Here is a 20,108-nt window from a genome sequence, read left to right on the forward strand (position 1 = left end):
CCTAAATACGAAGTGACACAGAGGAGGACCTTGGCTCCAGCCCCAATTTTGGAGCTGTTGGCCTGTGGCTCCTCTGTGTGCTGCAAGAGCAGCGTGTGTCGGCTGTGTAATCTGGAAATTGAAATGCCGAAGCGCTGATCAGATAAGATTGCTGGATAAGGAAGAGGACGCTTTGTCTTTCTGACGCTTGGGCCTCGTCTGCTTTGTTTTTTTTCTTTTGTTTTCCATCAGGCTGCTGCTGTGGTAAATGCATGTATTTCTGATGGGCGGTCAGGGTCCCTGGCTTCCCAAGGACGTGCCTGGTGGATGCGGGGGAGGGAGGGCTGCTGCTGCTTGGTTTCTGCACCAGATCATTACACCCGCTGCCTTGGCAACTGGGGACGGTGCCCATCCTGCCTGGGACCCAGCACCACAGAGCCCAGACCAACCAGTTTGATGACCAAGTAACGCATCTCACAGAGGATGTGCTGAAACTGCAGCCATTGTCCCTTTAATGTACAGACCATTTTCCTCACCTATGAGGAGTCATAGAATGGTTCAGGTTAGAAGGCACCTTAAAGATCATCCAGTTCCAACCCCCTGCCCTGGGCAGGGACACCTCCCACCAGACCAGGCTGCTCAAAGCCCCGTCCAGCCTGGCCTTGAACACCTCCAGGGATGGGGCCTCAAAGGCAGCTTCTGGTGACTGGTTAGCTGTTGGAGCTGCCGGTGCACATGCTGGACTTCAGCCTCCGTATTTAAAAAATGATTATTTGCAGTGCAAAGTAATACTCACGGAAGGTATCAGGGCAGTTTAGGGGTGGACGGGTCTTTGGAAGCTGCCCTTTGGGGTCTGTCAGAGGGGTATTTGGTACCATGGCTGTCACCTGGGGCGTTTGCTCGCTGCCCCTTGTCCTCCAGCACCGGCGTGCACGGCCATACCGTCTCCAGCAGCACTGCCTGAGGAAGAGCCAGTTATGTGTGGGCTCCTCAGCCATTGTGGGTGCAAAACCATCTGAACCCATCTGAACCAAGCAGTTGAGACTATTAATACATAATAATTATTACCAGGTACCGGCAATTCTTCTCGGGTGATCTGGAGCAGGCATGTGCAGGACTCAGTTACCGTGGGTCAGCTGGTGAGCAGCAGTTCTCCAAGCCCTGGTGACAAACACTTCAAAGCAGGAGCCATCCAGGTCCTGCACCTTGGACTTCTCTTCTAGCAAGGCAAAAGCCCGCAAGGCTGCAGGTTTTAACCCTCTCATGCCATTCCCCCTGCATTTGCGACTGTGGCCTGTGTTTTCTCCCGGCCCCTTTCATGCTGAGCATCTTTACCGGGTGCTGGTTGCTGCCACTGATCCCCTCCGCCTTGGGAGGTTGGCGGATTCTGGCAGTGTGTTAATAACGCGGGGGCACTTGCTTTCATTTGCGAGGTAATGAGGAGGTTGCTCTGTTACAGTGGGCTGGTACCCTGTTGGATAAATTACGAGGCCAAAGGCAGTGTTGTTATTCCACCGAGGGAATGAGATTATTACTGAGGAAATTGCAGGCCTGCTCCTGTCGTTGTTTTACTACTAGTGTAATAATAGACTTTGTTTTATTAGTATAAATGATTTCCCCCCCTTTCCTCCCAGCTGAGTACGCGCCGCTCCTTCTTATGTCCCCAGTGACTCCACGTAGTCAACGCCAGTCGTGTCGTGCTGAGTTCCTTAGTATTATCTGTGTTTTCACAGCAGTTTGGAAAATATGAACTATCTGGGCAGTTCTTCTGGTGCTGACCAATGTCCCTATGCAGTAACAGCTCTTTAGAGCCACTTGTCACTGTGGAAAAGCGGGAAAAACTGAGCTGCATGTTGCAGCCCCAGTGATGGGGGCACTGGTGGTCCCACATCTGCCAGTACTGGGGTCTGTGCAGTTGGCTATTTTAAGGCGTTGCTATTTGATCATCTGCATGGCCATCAAATGGTCTTACCAGCAGACATATGATGTTTGCAGTGGCTCCGTGCTGCTTTACACTGTCAGAAGGTCAGTCTTGTGAAACCTGGAAAAAACCCACGTTGCATGGAAGCCTCTGGGTTACGGGGTCTGTCCTTCAGGGTCTCAGCCCTTAGCTGCTGCTCTGGGAGCACAGAAATATTTCATCAGAAATTCATACAAGCTAGGTTCCACCGAAAAGGAGGAAAACTGTTTCTGTTAGTATGAGGTTAATTAAAATAAATGACAAACCAAACTTTACAAATAAGCGATATATATATATATATATATGTATGTATGGTCAGAGGTATGGGAGAGAAGAATGTTCTAGTCCTTGTTAAAAATACATTGGCGTTTTGCACCAACACTGGAAGTTTTGCAGCTCATAAAAAATTCATAAGGCTTATTGAAGAAAACAGAAAGGCAATTCAGGTGTCTGTTTTTTGAGCACTGTCGTACTTGCAAGAGTTTAAGCCAGTCTGGATTGATATTTCTTGTTAAATGCCAACGCTGCGTTATGGTCCTCCCTGGATCATAGTTCAGCGGCTCAAAAAGAATAAATGACAAGATGGCCTGACTTTGTGGAAGAGGAGAGAGGAGAGTCCAGGGTATTTTGCATTTTCTTTATGGTTTTACAGTCTCCTCTTCAGGGTCCTTTTCACTTCTGCAAACACAACTCAAGGTGAAAAGTAATTGGACAAGCTAACAAATGAGTTAGGGCTTGCTTTATTTCCCACCGGCGAGTTCCTGTGTTTTGCTTGCCACCAAGATCAGCTTCTTTGACATGGCCTTTCATGTACCAGCTAACAACGAATGGAAATCTGCCACAGGTATGAGAAAAGAGAGGCTTTATACAGGACAGGCACTAAACCAGCATGATTTATATGGGCTGAGGATAGTGCTTTACATTACATCGGTCTTCCAGGAGTGCCATGATCCCAGCAGCATCTTTAGGGGATATTGGGTGCGAACTGTTGCTCTCCAGACTGCAGAGTTTTACTGCAGACAGAACTCACTTTATATGCGCCCTGCTCTGCAAGGGCTTGGCGTGTAAAACAAGGCATTTCTGAGCTGGCTTTCCTTGCTTTTACCCAGGGTTGATGGTGGGTCCCGCGGAGACCATGTCCCCCAGCAGTGCCCTGCGAGCCAGGGCAGGTGCAGAGCCCACGGGCATGGCTCTGAGCGAAGCCAGCAGCAGGATGAGGCACAGCAGCCCTCTCTGTCCTCCGCTGTCTCGTGTTATCTCCTCGCCATGAGTGATAAACCATCACCACATCTGAAGTTCATCAGAAGGGAGGAAGCGACCTGCTGGGTTGTGAGGGGGACACCTTGAGTCCTAGGGCTGGTTGGGTGGGAATGCCATCCCCTCCCGCAGCGAAGCACTGGCACTCCTGTGTCATCAGCCTTGTAATGTGTTGGGGTGCAAGGGAGCGATTCAATTTTACTTCTAATTTCCTCATTAGAAGTTGCAATGCTGCCATGGTGGTGGGGTTGTGGGCACAGCGCTGGATGGGTGACACTAGCCCTGGCTGCTCCGGTCCCTGAGAAGCCATGCACTGGGGACACACTCAGCAGCTGAGACAGCTTTTGCTCCTTGATGTGACTTTTCAGGGACTCTGACAGCGTTCGTGTGGCTGCTTCTGCAAGGTCAAGCCAGGTAAATGGCGGCTTTCTGAGAGCTTTGCCAGCTGTCTCTCTTGCCCTGCCCTCACCTGATTGTAAAGTAAGAGGCACAAATCACCCCAACTCCTGTTAGCTTCTGCTGTTGGCTCACAAGAAGGATGGATGATTTAGTTTGGATGCCAGGACAGGGAGCCTGTGGTTCCTGCATGTTTGACCAGGCAGGTATTAGCAAGTAAAGGTGCCTTGGGATGTAAGCTGCACACGTTGTTACCATAATTGTTTTCCGTGTGGTAATATAAAGCATCTTTATTCTTTTCATGCAGGCTGAATAACTGGTAAATGACAGGTCCCACTTTTCAATTCCACCGTGTTTCCAAAGGCTGTCACACTTTTAATTTTTGCAGTGGCTTCAAGCAAAGCAGTAATCGTGTTTCCCATTTCCCACAACTGCGGTGCTGGCTTTGTTGTTCCCTCTTCTTAATTCCTCTGTCTTGACTTGAGCTATTTGATGTTTCCCGAAGCTCCCCAGCACACTGCTGTTGAAGTTATCTAATGCTTGATGGCTAACCAGCCCCCTGCGAGAAATACGCTAGGGGTGGCACGTGGCTGAGCAGGGCAGGAGAGGTGCGGTCGGATCTGCTGGGTGTGATGCTGATCGCTGAAGACATCTGGGCAGGGTGAAGGGCTGTCTGTGCTTCCTACGCCTGCCCAAGTTGGCAGGGGTTGCGTGCTGAAGTGTGCACAGCTATGTGACATATTGTGTGCACCGGCTTCTGCCGGGAGTCTGGACAGCTTTTGAAAGGCTGCTCCATTAAAGCCCATGGACGTTTCTGTAGGTCCGGATGACTTAAGTGGAAGTAATTTTGGGGATGTGATTTTGCATTTGCTTCAGTGCATTTGAAAGGTCTGCCCAGGACTATTATGAAACCTTCGCCCTCGGAGCAGCATCTCAGGCAAGGTTGGTTTCCCAACTGTTTGAGACCTTGGTTTGGATTCTCTGGTGTCTCATAAAGTATAAGTCTAGCTAATGCTTTCTCTGGTTGAGGTTGAGTGCTCATCATGGCCTTTACTGTGGGTTCTCCTGTGGCTGGAAGGATTAGTCCAGATGCTGTGCTCCTGTTTTCTCCTCTAACTGGCTGCACGTAGTATCTCAGAGGTCTCTGACCCTCGGTCCTGCGTGGGTGAGGCTGGTCAAGGGGATCAAATGCTGTGGCTCACACGTGTGTGCTGTGATCCTGTACGCGGTGCTGCTTTAGCAAAGCAGGCTAACAGGGCCTGGGCTTAAGGTTTCAGGCTGCGAAGGAGAGAGGTTTATGTTGCTTCTGAAGTTTGTCACAGTTCCCTGCGAGCTCGGCCCAGCCCGGGCAGATAACACTTTGGAGACCACAGCTCTCCCACCCGGGTTGGCAAACAGGGGGACTGATTATCCCCCTGTAAAACTGATAACGCTGGTTACAGCAGATGAAGGCTGTTTGCTGAAGGTCACGCACACCTGCTGTAAAGCATTGCTGAGAGATCACACAAGACAAGAGCAGTCACCAATTGCAGTCTTGTGGCTTAATAAGTGACCTGGGAAGTTGGGATGTTGTGGAGGACTCTGCACATTCATGGAGGGTGCCCCAGGGGCACAGTACGGGTGCTCTCATTTGTAAAGCCCGTGACTGGGATATGAACTTTTGCTTTCATCTACTCCAGCCTCTGCCCTGGGTTGTCCCCATAGCCGGGAAGCAGAGCAGAATGTGTCCACCCTCAGGCCCTTCCAGTTCAACATCTGCTGTCGTGGTCGAAAGCCATCCTTACTGATGGGTGAAGCCAATATGACAGCTTATGGACTGGGGTGAGAGGGACACGGATCCATATTCCCCTTCTCCGGAGGTGGATGCTGCAAGAGTGGGACATAAATGAGCGCTTTGTTTTACTTCTCATAGCAGGCGCTTCTCTCCCCAGGAACTGCCCCGAAGCAGAGCAGGAGAGGGCCTTAGCAGAAATCCTGTGGGCTTTAAATGCTCTGCTCCATGGTACAACATCCTGTAGTTTTAGGGCTAATGTAAAAGCTCTCTTCCAGCGGGTGGGGTAATTGAAACTGCATTTTCTTAGTTGAGTAATTAGATTGATTCTGGGGAGACGCGGACATGTGAAAAAATGAAAAATGGAAAAGCTGTGTGCCTTTAGGCTGCAGAGGAACGTGGTGGTGCCTTTCTGAGGAGCACTGGCTCGATCTATTGAATTACGGAACACGCTGAGACCAGCTCAAGCATGATGCTAGTCCAAGTCCTGACCAGGGAAAACTTGGTGAGAAAGGGGTCCCTTTCCTGCTGTGCTGATCTGATATATGGATCTCTTTCCCCAGAATGTCTCACTGAATTCAATAGTGCTCTGTGCAGCAAAAGGATGCATGCGTGTGAATCCAGTTACAGGATTAGGAGGAAAAAAAATCTTCACGTAATTATACACTCACAGAAATTTTAATTGAATGGTGCATTTGATGGGGCCAGCTCACAAATCAGGCAGTGACAGGGATGCTGTTAAGACTGTGCTTGTGTGTATTTCATTTACCAGTGGTTTGACCTTAGACATCTAGTGGAAAGTATTTTACGTGTTACAGATGGAACAATGGGCTTGATTCCCTGGATTTAACCAGTCATACCTACTGGTTTTTATTCTTGCACATTATAACAGCTGAAAACGTGTTCGGATGCTGTCAGCCGTGCTGAGGGGATACTGGGGTTTTGGGGTCCGGCTTCTGTGCTCAAGCCTGCCGTGGTTTGCAGGGTCTGGAGAGAGCTCTGTCACTATTTCTGGCTGAGATTGTTTAAGCAAAGGTAAACACCCTACCAAACAGCTCTGCGGTGAGGTAGGTCCCACAGTCAAACTCTTCAGAGGTGCCTGTAAGCTTAAAATACCCGTTTGCCAGTAATCTGTATGTGGACGGTGTGGGCTGTTCGTAACGGCAGGAATGAAGGCAGATCCCAAACACCATTGCTGCCTGCTGACTAGCACCAGAAATAGCCAGGTAAGGTAACATGCTCAATGCTGCCTGTGTCCCCCGCCTCATTTCCAGCATCATTTTGGCAGCATTTTGGTTCAGGGCTTTTGAGTAATACAGAATCTTTTCCTTGTATCTCATAGCTTGACTTCTGGACCGCTCTATCCTGCTCAGTTTGCTTTCTCCAGTTCTGACTTCGCAGCCTGATCGAACTTCAGAGTTGGCTTGGCTTTGAGAAAGGGGCTGGTCCTGAGACCTTCAAAGTCCCTCCAACATATATTATTCTGTGATTTCGATTTTTACTGGTTCTCCAGCTACTTGAGACTACTACACACAAGACCTCCCTTCTCTCCTCTCCACCCAAAGCTGCTGTCATGTTCCACTTCCTCAGACTTCAATGCTGCCTTTCAGTGCACACAGTCTTTGTTAATCCATTTCCCTCTTTCATAATTTCGCACTTTCCTGAACCACCTCTTTACATAAATGCAAGACCAAACTGGTTCTTTTGAGCTCCAGCTAATCCATCATCCCAAACAGTTTTTACCTACATAGACTGCTACTAAGATTTAATTAACAACTGTTCTGCTGAAGCTTCACTCCTGGTCAGCACGATTGAAATTGCATTAAATAGAGGCATTAAAAATGCAACACTATTCATGATATCAGCCTCATAATATGAACCAGTGCTTTGTGTGTATGGTTCAGCATCATAATAAATCAAGAAACTCCTACGTTGGGATCACACGTTCACCTGATTTGTTACCGCCGTTTGCCTTCTCTGATGACACTTTAAAGTCCTGGGGCAGGAGCTGTTACCAACTACACAGCCACGGCGTGGCACGGGACATGCTGCCATCTCTACGCAGTGCGGATCATCTTTCTCCCTTTTTCCATTTTCTTCCCGAAGCTCCCCTAGAAGCTGTCAGCAGCACCTCAGGGGAGCTAAAATTGCAGAGTTTTACCTGCTTTGTGTCAAACACGCCCTTCTGTCAGAAGATAGCTACCTCAAGGAACATTTTGCACTCTTTCCCCAGGTCCCATTAGCAGTATCTTAGTAAACCGCTATGGCAGCCGACCCGTGGTTATGTTTGGAGGCCTGCTGTGCGGCATCGGGATGGTCTCAGCCGCCTTCTGCACCAGCATCCTGCAGCTCTACATCTGCGTGGGCTTCATTACAGGTAAGAAGAAAGTGTCTCCTTTCCACTCGTGCTTGAGGTTCACTTCTGATGCGTCCACACTTGGGCACCTCAGCCGAATGCAATGGGAAGCTGGTGAGATAAAAAGCTGGTGGGACAAGGGCCCTCGCTTATTAACTGCTCCAGACGAATTTTGGCAAACAGCATATCCCCTGCTAAGTGCTGTGTTCCTGGCCGAGCATCGCGTGCGGGATCTTAGCAGGGGCTGTGCTCTTTGCAGATGAGTGCTCTCTGCCAGAGGCAATGGTGACGATGGCCACCAGTGCCCTCAGCTCCCGCTGAAGCGAACGCAGGCTGACTGCGCTCTGCCCTGGGCAAGGCAAGTCCTTCGAGGTACAAGTGTGACTATGAAGAAAGCACCTGTGTTCCTATATAACTGTGCATTATATTTCCTCTCTGAGAAGTATGAAATGAGATTTCAGGAACTTGCTTTGCTTGTGAGGTTAGGAGGTCCTTTATCTGAAAATAGTAACCTCTAGAGTTGATTGAAAATGTGCAATATTCTCCATATTGAGAAAAAAATAAATCTATATTTCCTTATTGAAGTTACAATTTGAACTTTCTGTATTGAAATATGAATTTCCATATTAGAAACTCAAACAGGAGAAGGCATAGGCTCAGCCCAGCATCTTTAAAACCTGCAGGTGCTGGGTTATTGCTTTTAAGGGTAGATGGATTCGAGTTCTTGACCTGTGTGAGTATAGATGCTTAATTGTAAGCATTTTTGTTTGATTATTTTGGCTAAGGTTTCTTCCAGTGCAGCTAGGACATCTGCCTGAAAACATGACACAATGAGTTCAAAATTGACTTTTGAGGTTGCAGGGTGTATGTTTTAATGAATGTTTCCTATCTCTCTGCAGCCACATTAAGTGTGGCTGCTTTCTGAACATGAAAAGTGCAAGCTCAACATTTAAAATCAATAAAACCAGCCACTAGCAAAGTAAATTGGGACAGAAAGTTTGTCACCCTATTCTCCTACACCAATATTGCTTTATTAGATCTGTACAGTAGTGAATAAATCCCCATGTAGGATTCCCTCTCTTAAACCTTACTCTTTGTAAGGAGAGTCACTGTAGTTAGATGAAATTGTGTTATTACTGAATGCATAAATCTTCCAGATTCCTTGAAAGAGATTCTAGAAACAAAGCAATGAGAAATAAAAATAACCAATGTCTCCCACGGATAAATTCAATATTTATTGATGCATGAGCTTGCATCATTCCTTGCTAAACAAATGTCCTCTAGCAAGTTGACTAATGCTGGATTAGCACAAGAGAACCATAAATCCTTTGCTAAAAATACATGCATTTTGGTGAGCAGAAGGGCTCAGGGAAGGAACAGTGCTATAGGAAGGCACCAACTCCTATTTTCAAAGGTACTTGTCTGAAAACGTGCCAGGAGGCAATTTTGTGCATAACCCCCACAGGCCTAAGGTTTTTGAAGACCCTGCTCTTTTTTTGGTTGAAATCTGGTCCATTGCCCATCCCAGAGTTGATGGTATGAGCTGTGTTCAATGCACACATGTAACCCTCGTGACAGGGTACAGGGGCAAAGCTGCCCCCGCGTCTCCCTCCTCTTTAATGCCGTGATGTTTTCCTCAGAGGATGTTTCCTCGTTTTTTGTTGTGTTCACCTTTCCCTCCTGCTCGCTGAGTGAGGGCAGCCGTATGGATGAGGTCTTAGCTAATAACCCATCATTTCCAGGCATGGTGCCTATGTGCTGGGGAAGGAATATTAATTTGACAGAGAAGGGAAGATGCTTGTAATCCTGCTAACATGCTCGATGCCTCTAATTACGCTTGAAGTGCTTTCACTGGTCAGGCCTAACGTGGAAGCATTCAAGGGCAATTATGAAGCTGCCTGCTCATCACGTGGCTGAGACAGCATTGCTGTAGGAGGAGAGAGGCTTCTGTAAAGGTGATTTGCAATGACTGTAAAGCAGCCTGTAAACATCACGCTCTAGTCTCCTTCCTACTACCCTGAAAGGAAACAGGCTGATGTAAAGGACCGTGTTCGTGTAATTCGCAAGGATGGAGATAAAAACAAGATAGTTGGTAGTAGGAGGTTCCTGCTACAGTCCTGTGCCTTTGGCATATTAATAGAAATCTCTTTAGAGGAGCAGAGCGGGAAGTATCTGTTTACGGTGGAGGGATTAGACACGGCAATCTCAATTGCTTTCTTGATTATGTCTTCTTGCATTTGCATGCAGAGCAGGGACTGGGCTCCGCTGTTGGAGGCAGCTCTGAAGCAGCTCTGTCCTTGATGGCACCGAGCTGTGGGCTGCACGAGGCACTTTGCATACGCTTGTGAAACCCATATTCTCTTCCTCACTCCTTTCCCTATAGCACTTAGAAAAAGAAATGGGGTTTGCAAGCTGTCAACCTGGATAGGTGCCAGCCTGGATGCATTAAATAGGTGTTTAGGCATGCAACCTCTTCTTCAAGGCTGAGGTAGTAGCGGCAAATTTCAAAGCTAAATACGAGGCAATAACAATGGCTCAGAGTTTAGTTCGATCTGTACCAATTAGACCGCCACGAAATAAAATGGGATCTAGGGTGAAGCTCGTTGATTAATGGGACTAGGGTCTTTGCCTCAGCTGTAAACGTTGAGCATTGAAATACCTGGTAGGATCTTCCTTTGCTGAGTGAAAATAAGATCAAATAGCTGCACAGCTTACTTCTGTAGCACCACTTATTTCCTTCTAATATGAGGGAGATGTATTTAATCTAGGGAAGGATGCTCCTTCTGGCACAGGCTTGCTTCTGCTCGTGCAACACCGCTGATTGGCCTCTCTGTCATATCCCTTGAGAGAAAATGTGGTTATTTGAGTAACAGTTTCAGCCATGGAAAAGCTGCTGTAGTTTCTGAAAACTGAATAAAATGAATATAAATATTTCCAACTAAAGTCAGCCAAAAGCTTAAAGTAAATTGAAATTCCAGTCAGTCAATTTGAAACTCTCCAAATTTAATTAATGGGAAGAGCATGAGGTAATATTAAATTAGATTTGTCTGACTGGCAAATTAATGTTCACATAATAAAAAAATCTGAGTTGATTATTGGTTAAGTGGGTAGCTGGCATCCAATCTGATTTTCCTTCTCCACACAACGTGTAGTAGATCCCTACCAAAAATGATTCTGTGGAAATGATGGTTCAATTGCTGCCCTTACCTACCAGCCTGGGAAATACGGAGTTAAAGCAAACTCTAATCCACTGTGTTGCATCTTCTCAGGTGAAAGAAGATGCATTCCTATATCTGAACACCGTCAAGGGTGTTCTCTAACCAAGGCCATGTTTTGCCTCCATAGTTCTCAGGTCAGTCATCTCATGGGCATGAATTTGGCCCCTTATGCATTATGAGCAGACTGTGCTTCCCAAAGACATGTCCTACCGAATATATGGACTGTCTAGAACTACCAAATATATGCACTATCTAGAAAAGTTCATGCTGAGAATGTCTTTCGTATCAAGGCTAATTTTAATATAATGCCATTTCAATTTATTTTTAATGTTGTAAGCTTCCAAGTAATTTAAAAAAAAAAGAATCTTAGACTTGGCAAAAATCATAATTTTGTAAAACCATTCAAACTGAAGCTATCCAGCATGAGTTGAATTCTGCTGCATCAGTTGGATTCTACTCTATCAGCAACTAATGATAGTGTTCCTTAATTAATTTTGAGAGCCTTGACCTTTCTAAATTCTCTTCTGTAAAACAATATGCCTAATTATGTACTGCACAGTTAAACAAACTAATTATATAGACTAATGAACAAGAAAAAAATCTGCATGACACTATTTTCGGGATTCATGTTCTCTGGTATAATCACTTCAAGAATTGCATTTCCGCTTTGTTCTAATGTGGCTCATTCTTTCCTGGATGATAGGGTGGAAAATATGTGGCAAGATTTTTAAATGTCATTTTGGTGGAGTTCTGAAAATCTAACTTTTTAAGGAAATACTGCACATCATAGAAATGTTTGAAAAGAGGACATTATTATATGCTAGTGCTCTCGAACAGAACCACAGAAAGTCAAGACCATCACAGCATTTGGTATCTCTGCCTTTAGATTTCATCTGTGCACGAGAAGCTGGCTAACTGAATTAGCAAGGCAGATTTATAATACCATTTATATATCTAAATGCAATATAAATAAATTTTAATTAAATGAAACACTCTAGGGTCCTGTTCAATTAGCATCCTCGGTAGCTGTTTTGCTGTGTACTTGGCAGACCTCTTCATCTTTTGCATCAGACCTGAATTGCTCACACCACCAAATTAGTAGTGTCTGAGAAGGGTGATGTTATTTTCTGCGCAGGACTGTCAGCCTGGCAGCAGTGTTGGGTGCCCACCGCCCACGGAAGGGGGTGCCAGCCCCAGCCGCAATGAGAAGGATGCGCTTTGGTGGCTAGCACTGGTTCAAGCCAGATCAACCTTCCTTAAACTGGGGGTTGTCATTTTTTTTAATGGATCCATCCTCTCCTCCAACAAGGCTGCTGTGTCTGGACAAAACCAGCCAGCGTTCATTGAGGGTATAGTTTCAGTTTATTCTGAAGCAAACTCTGTGCTAGGTTTGCCACCCAAGAGATTTGCAGTGCAAAAGGAAGGGGCTTTCTGGGGTCTGGTTACCCAAATGCAGCAGCCAGAAGTTTAAGGATATCTTGAGCAAAGTTTGCATCTAGACTATCATGTTGAAGAGGCACCAGTGTACCAATTGTCCATGAATTTGCCTTAAACAATGAACTGAGGATAAATGGGTCTCAAATCTTCCTTTGTGTATCTAAACTGTTTTTCTCTGTTCCAGGATTCGGCCTTGCTCTCAACCTCCAGCCGTCAGTGATAATCATAGGGAAATACTTCTTGAAGAGAAGACCCATCGCGAATGGCCTTGCTATGGCGGGGAGCCCTGTGATGCTTTGCACCCTGGCTCCTCTCAACCAGTTCCTTTTTGACAATTTTGGCTGGAGGGGGAGCTTTTTAATTCTTGGTGCAATTTTATTAAACTGCTGTGTGGCAGGAGCTCTCTTCAGACCCATTGGGGCAGCCACGGCATCAGGCAAAACCCAGGCAACTGAGGAAGGGAAGGCTGCTCTGGAAGAAGAGGTCACTAAGGATGCCATGGAAATGAGTAGTGCCACGAACGTCCCCACCGAGACCAAAACGGAAGAGGAAGAAGGAAGGGACTGTTGTGAAAAAATCAATCAGTACCTCGATTTTTCCCTCTTTAAGCACAGAGGGTTCTTGATTTACCTCATAGGAAATGTGCTCATGTTCCTGGGATTCTTTGCCCCCATTGTTTTTCTGGCACCCTATGCAAAGCACATTGGCATTGATGAATATTCAGCTGCTTTCCTCCTTTCAATCCTTGCTATCGTGGATATGATTGCCCGACCTACCACCGGCATCATTGCAAACAGCAAGTGGGTGAGGCCGCGGATTCAATACTTTTTCAGCTTCTCCATCGCTTTTAATGGCACCTGCCACCTTCTGTGCCCGCTGGCTTCCGGCTACACGGGGCTCGTCGTCTACTCCATCTTTTTCGGCTTGGCCTTCGGCATGGTTTGTGCCATGCTCTTTGAAACGCTCATGGACCTTGTGGGAGCTGCCCGGTTCACAAGTGCCGTTGGCCTGGTCACCATTGCAGAGTGCTGCACGATATTGCTGGGACCACCTATTGGAGGTGAGTGCATGTTCTTCCTCTGGTTCCACTGGGTTGTTGCTTATATTTAGCCTCTTTCAAGCACACTGTATAAGATTTGATTCTAAAGGTCTTTTCTCTGCTGCCCACCCACCATTTTTCCACTAGTAATTGGACAGGGAAGGCAGGTATCTCCTCCAGCATTTCCTCTTTACTGCTTTCTGTGTAGTCCTCTAGTTGAAGTCAAGAGTTTGGTGAGTGATCTTTCAATCCCTGATCTCTTCAAACACTTGAACTGAACTTACAGAGTAGGACTTCTTGCAACACCAAGAACCTTGCGCTTCAGAATGACTCCTCCTGGAGACTCCTCCTGTTGCAAAAGGCTGGAGGCCACCACAATTTAAGCATAGTAAAACACAACAGTTCTGTGAAATCCTCTTGTGACTCAAACCTAAGCCTTACTGTTTGTCTCTAGGGCTCTGAGTACTTCAACTTACGGATCTCAGTCATCTTAGTGCATTGGATAGATTTAAGGCTGTTCTGAAAATAAAAAATGTTTATTTTAGATGGCGTGGTTTGAAATATCAAAAGGCAGAGACCCTCTGAGGTCCTTGCTGGACCTTGCTGTAAGTCCCTCCAGCAGGGTTTACAGTCATCTGAAGATAAGTGGGAGCAGTGATTCTGCTTCTTTCCCTCTATAGCATGCGCTCACCTTTTTTTCTACAAGGAACACCCCGTGTCTGAAAGGCACCATATTTGAATCTGGCATTTGGCTCAAGTACAGTCCTTATCAAATCTGAGTTGGCTATGAATTAAATGACTGTATAGGAGACATCCTCTTAGTGTATAGATACCATCCTATCCATGTGCCCTGTCCGGCAATTTGCATTTCACCTGTGTGCAAGCTTGAATAACCGGTTTGGGAATTGGTCACCTTTAACTGTGCTAAAATGTGTAATTAGGTTGTGTGTGCTGTCTGTATTTGCATGTATAAAAGTTAAGCTCTGCTTTTGGTATGACAGCATCATAATAAATTTAAAGAATGAACAGAAGGAAGGCAGTTTAAACCCATTTCCTGGGTTCAAAACTGAGATCTGACTAATACTCTGTATGGCACATCTTGCAGAGCCATTTATTTCTTCATATTACCGTGTAGCTCATACAGTGTGACAGAAGCAGCTGTATTCTCTTGCAGTCTTACAGATTCATTATTTAATTAATGACAAACAAAAGAAAATACAATTTTAAAATGACCGTTTTCTGAATGATATAATTTTCTGTGTGGAAGATTAAGTTAATGACCAGAGACTGCTAATGAGGCTAAAACAGTTCTATGTAATAATCAGTAATATTAGTTTTGTAGGGTTTCCCCCACCATTTTAATAAGCAGCAAATTTATTGGTTCTTTGGCATTTTAATAACCTACTGCAGGGTTCTGCTTTAATGAACTAAGTAAATTGTTCCCAGTGTGTTTTATGACTTTATCTTATTCTCAAAGGAAAAGAGGCAAGACTATCCTACTGTTGAATTTTCCAATACTCTACTCATTAAAACTCTCAGTGAAACCTATTTAGGAGACCTCTAGGTCATCCTGATTAGCAGAAAAGAAAAAATAGTTGCAATTAGCATTTGGTTGATGTTTCACCAGTAACATGAAAAACACAGTGCATTGAAAATGGCGTACCAAGAACACATCTCAGAATGATTCTGGAAGAACTGTTGACCAAACCCAGTTAAAAATTATTATTTTTGTGATCAAGAAATCTGTTTGGTGGCCATAAAAATCCCTTGTTAGTGTAATGCGGCGAGATAATTAATCATCAGCTTTTCAACTTTAGGGGTCAGTTAGGAAGTAATTAAAGGTCCCTATTTTTAAGGAGGAGAACATATTCCAAAAAGTCAGAGAGCTAATGGATGATGGGCCAGTTTGAAGGAGGACTATCTCTACTGCCAAGGCCAGGTTAGGAGCGGGTCTTACTTTAATTAGGGTTTGGGATGTTAAGAATGGTCTATGTTGCACCAGTAAATGGGAATTAATGCTCAGGATCATAATCCCAATAAGATTTGCATTACATTTTGACATAATGGAGAACACTGACATTTCAATTAAGCCGTCTTCCTTCAATTACTCTGTAACTCCGTAGCAGAGGCATTAACCTTTGAGAGGAACCTGTCACATTTGTCTTGGCATTGAAATTATCTGACATTGACAGCATCATCTTTGCTTTCCCTGGAACTAATGTTTTCCAGTTCCATGCAGCGCCCTTTCATCTTTAGATCACGAGAAAGAGCAGCTGTGACCAAAAGTTGAGTCCCTTCTAATGCTGGCGAATGACCCGTGGTGGAATAAATTGGAGGGTCTTTGTCAAGAGCCTGAGATGAGACCTGGTGACCAGGCGCCATCTCACGAAGGTTTTCTCAAATGCTGCTGCTTTTGTTGGCGGCCTGAGGACTACCAAGTCAAATGGACATCCTTGTAGGTGATCACTGGAGTCAATGGAAAGACTCTCTGTAGACCCTTTGATCAGACAAATTATTGGTAGTATTTCCTATATCAACGTTAAGTACCCACAGGCTATACAGTGGAACACTTGTGAAGTATTTGCAGGATCGGAGTATTTGTAGAAGAGATCAGAAGTCCAGAGAATGTCTTATTTTATTGCAAAGCCACAAGGATGTCCCTTTATATTTAGGATCTGAAAACACAATATTCTTGCCTTCATCTCTTAAGTTTCTTTCTTTTTTTTTTTAATACATGTTTTACAGGAACTCTTATCGATACTTTTGGGGACTATAAATATATGTTCATTAAATGCGGAGCTGTGATGGTGCTGGCAGGAACCTTCCTGTTCATCATGAATTATTATAATTATCGTATGCTTGCCAAGGAGGAGAAAGAAAGAAAAGCAAAAGAAGAGGATCCTAAATCTGTAAGGACAGAAAATGAAGTCAGAAATAACTGGAATAAAGAAACCACACAGGATGGGCCTGAGCTGGAACCTTTGAGAGAGGACCAAGAAGGACTAAAGAAGGAAGCGAATGGCACAAATGAAGTTTAAACCTGTTCCCGTGGGCTGAATGGAAAATTACTTCTGAGTTGCTTAAGTGGACACCACCTGTGAAATCACAATAGGTTTTCAAATTTTGCTCCATGCTCTGCCATGTGCCTTCTCTTCTTTGTTGTAGGAGAAGACTAGAACAGAAACAAGTCTAGTTTCTTATAAAGTGCTGGGACACAGTGCAGTATCCATTTGCATACCAAAGGTCCTGCAACGTTTTTCTTTAGGTACTTCCCGTTTCCCAGAGGGGCTGAGTAAGGGTGTAACTGTCACCCCACTTTTATTCCCTGTACTGCAGCTCTACTCAGTGAACAGGCCAGTGGCCATCAGAGTCAATGCAGAGCCCTCCCAGCAGCCTGGACGGGCTTTGCACTGAGTGCTGCGGTGGCTGGATCTTCTCCCCATGCAGTCAAAACTCTGTGACTCTTGTTGACTGCGGTGTCAGAATTACCCCAGGGATCTGGTGCTGCCTTCCACTGGCAGCTGCACTGTGACTTGCACCTCTGTCTCATGGAAATGTGAAACAGACCTTACACTCATCTTAAATGCAATGTGAGAGAGATTCTTGAACAGAACAAGAGCAGTACTGTGCGTGAAGTGGCAGCAAGGCAGCCTGGCTTTGTGTCTGGAGCATGCTATGAAGGAACTAACTTGGGGTGGCTCGTATGGCTTGACCAGGGACTTTCTCAGGGACCTCTGCATTTAGCAAAATGCCTTGAGAAAGGGGACGTTATGCAGGGGGCCAGCACAAGGCTGACACGCTGCAGGAGTCCTTCTTCCAGGTCCTTTGTCTGTGCGGGGCAGAAATTTAGTCTTAAAGGGCTTAAACTTTGATCTACATAGGAAACAGTGCAAATTCTTTAAAATTTTCCCTAGGAGGTTACACAGTCCTTATTATCCAATATCTGAGTGCCTTCCTGTTTTTAGCATGCTTTTTCTTTACAACACCCTGGTGAGGCAGTAAGCATTGTTACTATTAATTAATGGTACAAATGAAGACCAGAAGCACAGAGGAGCTGTGGGCATCATTGCATCAGTGAAGAAAGCTTAGGCATGCCAGGCCTGAAACGGGATCCACGGCCCTGAGCTGGGCCACCTTGGCCACCTATGTGAAGGACAACGTGGGCAGCTGAGGAGAGGATCCGGAAGGCTGCCCGCTGAGCACAGGTATCCCCCTGCTAGAAAGTGGGAAATGCCATGGATAGTCATGCATTAAACCACAGCCCTCTCTGCAGAGCAGCCTGCTCGCTCTGTGCTTCGGACTACTCAGGATTAATGATTTTAGACACTGTCTTAGAGCTGCGACCTTGTGCCATATTTTTTTAACCTGGTTAAGTTGGATCCATCCTGGAGGGAATCCAAACACGTCTGTTCCTGCCTTGTTGGGGTTGGAATAGGCACCTCCTTGTTGTTAGCATTGCGATATCCGGTGGCCTCTTGCCATCCTGTTGCATGAAATAAAGTTTCCCAGGTTGGTGGTGCAGAGCTGGAGCTGAGGCCACGCAGGAGCCTCTTGTCCAGTGGTGGTAATTTTGAGCTGGGAAGATCTGGACTCTGACAGCAAGCACTGATATATTTTATAATAAGCAGCTGTTGCCCAAGAGCAAGGATGCTGAGCATGGCATCATGGAGTTGAATCGTCAGCCTTTTGTGGATTTAGCTCCAAGTGACTGGATTTAAAAAAAAAAAAAAAAAAAGGGCTTTTGAGGCAGATCACCCAAATCCAAAGCTAACACCAGTCCATAGGCTAGGTCTCCTCTTTCTTTGCTTCAGTGGCACCCTTATGTGATCAGATAAAGTTTTTTTTCATGACTTTGTCACTGAAGAACTGTATTTAATTATCACTTGTATACATACTGTGAAGAATGGCTTGTAAAAATACTTCCATAAATACGCTATACTCTTAAATTTAAATCACTCGTATCTTTTGTACAAAATGTTTTCTGTGAAATCTTTTGTTCCACTAGAGAATACTGATCTTTGGGCATTGACTTCAATAGGACTTAAATCTTATCCTTATGTAGTACCTTGCATTTTCTCTGAAAAACAAAATCTATACAATATACTTAGGCTTTTGTTGCTGTATTTTTAATATTCTTTATTTCAGTCAAATATATCTATGGTATTTCTGTAAAAAAGGCACTGATAGAAGGTCCTGAACATTTTCCAATATGCCTTCTGGAAGCTTTAAAATACTTAATAAAACTCTTTTAAAAAAAAATGAAATGAGTTTACATTTGCCCGTTGTGATCTGCAGGGTAGCACTACCTTTCTATTCAGTAAGGAATTTATCCTCATAGGATTTCTAGTCCTGGCTCCATGTACATGGTAACACAACTCTTGGTCGTAGCCTCTTATTCCAGGACCACCGCTGGGAGCTCCTTGCCACACAGTTTCTTCAACATTTTCAGTGATCTGGGCCAGCCTGACTCACACCTCCAGTGGCGGTAATAAGTCTGAAAGCAACTGAGAATGACCTGGCAAGGATCTGACAAGATGATTTTCATACCTTCCCACCAGGTCGTATCAATTAATTCTAGGACCAATGACCTAGAGCCTCAGCTGTCCATACTGCAGGAGCTGATGTTAAGGCTCTTTGTCTAGCAGAAACCCAACACAAGGTTTTTAGATCATAAAACCTTGTTAATACAGATAACATTTTCAATAAAAACGCTTTCTGTTCAGCCATCTATGCAAATCCTCTGGATTACCTTTGTTAACCTGTCCCTGAGGGCAAAAAATGCTAGATTGGATAAGTAGTTCTTTATGGCTTCAAAAGTCTTCTAATATTAAGGAGCTACTTCATTTAACCCACTCAAGCCTCCTGTCATAGAAAGACACACTTTAAGATTATGGCACTATTTCTATCATGTAGGAAGCCAGACTATTTTAACACAATTTTGGCGATTGTGGCTGGTTGCCAGTGGTGGGTGGCCTGCCTCTTCCCTGTTACCCTGCCTCCTGCCCCCACACTGGGTCCCAGCCACAACTTCTCACTCATCACCGCACCAAAGCAATGCCGGATAACTCTCCACATTAAAGCATGTGAGTAGCCCTAGAAATTCTTCGCCGAATCAAATCCTGTGAATTCAAAAACTTGCAGGCTTAAGCTGTAATCCAGGCTTGGAAAACTCTAAAATTTTCCTGAGAACATTTTCAGTTATTAAAAATGACAGCTGCAATATGAAATATCCATTAGAAAAAGCTCTTGTGAAGGAGTAGAAGCTGCTTGTGCATCTAATTTAGTGATCTGTGTGGCAAATTGAACACCATATTCTTATTTACATGCATACTTAAGTCTGGAAAGCACCTGTGTGGGAAAGCCAAGAGTGTGAGTGTTGTACCATAAACATATGTACTAGGCACGTGGGGCATATTTGGGATACCAGATGTGCAAGGATGGTTGCTAACGCTTTCATTGCAGTGCAATTATTAAACGTCTTTTATATTCATTAGCATGTGACCTTATTAGAAGCAATTGCCCATTGTTTGCAGGGTTGCTTGAACTTCTACAAGAGCCTGATTTTGATGCTGAACCATCATTCCCAACAACCCCAGAAGAAGCCAGCGGAGCACCAGCAGCACAGCACTCCCTGCAGCCACGTTCCACTGGTGAGGCTCGAGTGGTGTTTGCTGGGGAGGCGTGACGAGTACCAT

The 20,108-nt window shown here is 45.1% G+C and overlaps 1 protein-coding gene across 5 annotated transcripts in view; it reads left to right on the forward strand.

Moving 5' to 3' along the window:
- The window catches only part of LOC128915785 (monocarboxylate transporter 2-like), a 43,818-nt gene extending 25,052 nt beyond the window's left edge, over window positions 1-18,766 (forward strand). For 3 of the 5 annotated variants that reach the window (XM_054216557.1, XM_054216558.1, XM_054216555.1), the window contains exons 3-5: window positions 7,597-7,740; window positions 12,559-13,434; window positions 16,159-18,766. In XM_054216557.1, coding sequence (XP_054072532.1) covers window positions 7,597-7,740; window positions 12,559-13,434; window positions 16,159-16,451 — 1,313 coding nt within the window. In that variant the 3' untranslated portion in view covers window positions 16,452-18,766. Of the gene's footprint in view, window positions 1-4,721; window positions 6,590-7,596; window positions 7,741-12,558; window positions 13,435-16,158 lie in introns of those variants that run through there. The other 2 variants (XM_054216559.1, XM_054216554.1) reach the window with 2 other exon arrangements.
- Window positions 18,767-20,108: the final 1,342 nt, after the last annotated feature.

The sequence above is a fragment of the Rissa tridactyla genome, chromosome 10 (assembly GCF_028500815.1).
Source record: "Rissa tridactyla isolate bRisTri1 chromosome 10, bRisTri1.patW.cur.20221130, whole genome shotgun sequence".
NCBI classification, from domain to species: domain Eukaryota; kingdom Metazoa; phylum Chordata; class Aves; order Charadriiformes; family Laridae; genus Rissa; species Rissa tridactyla.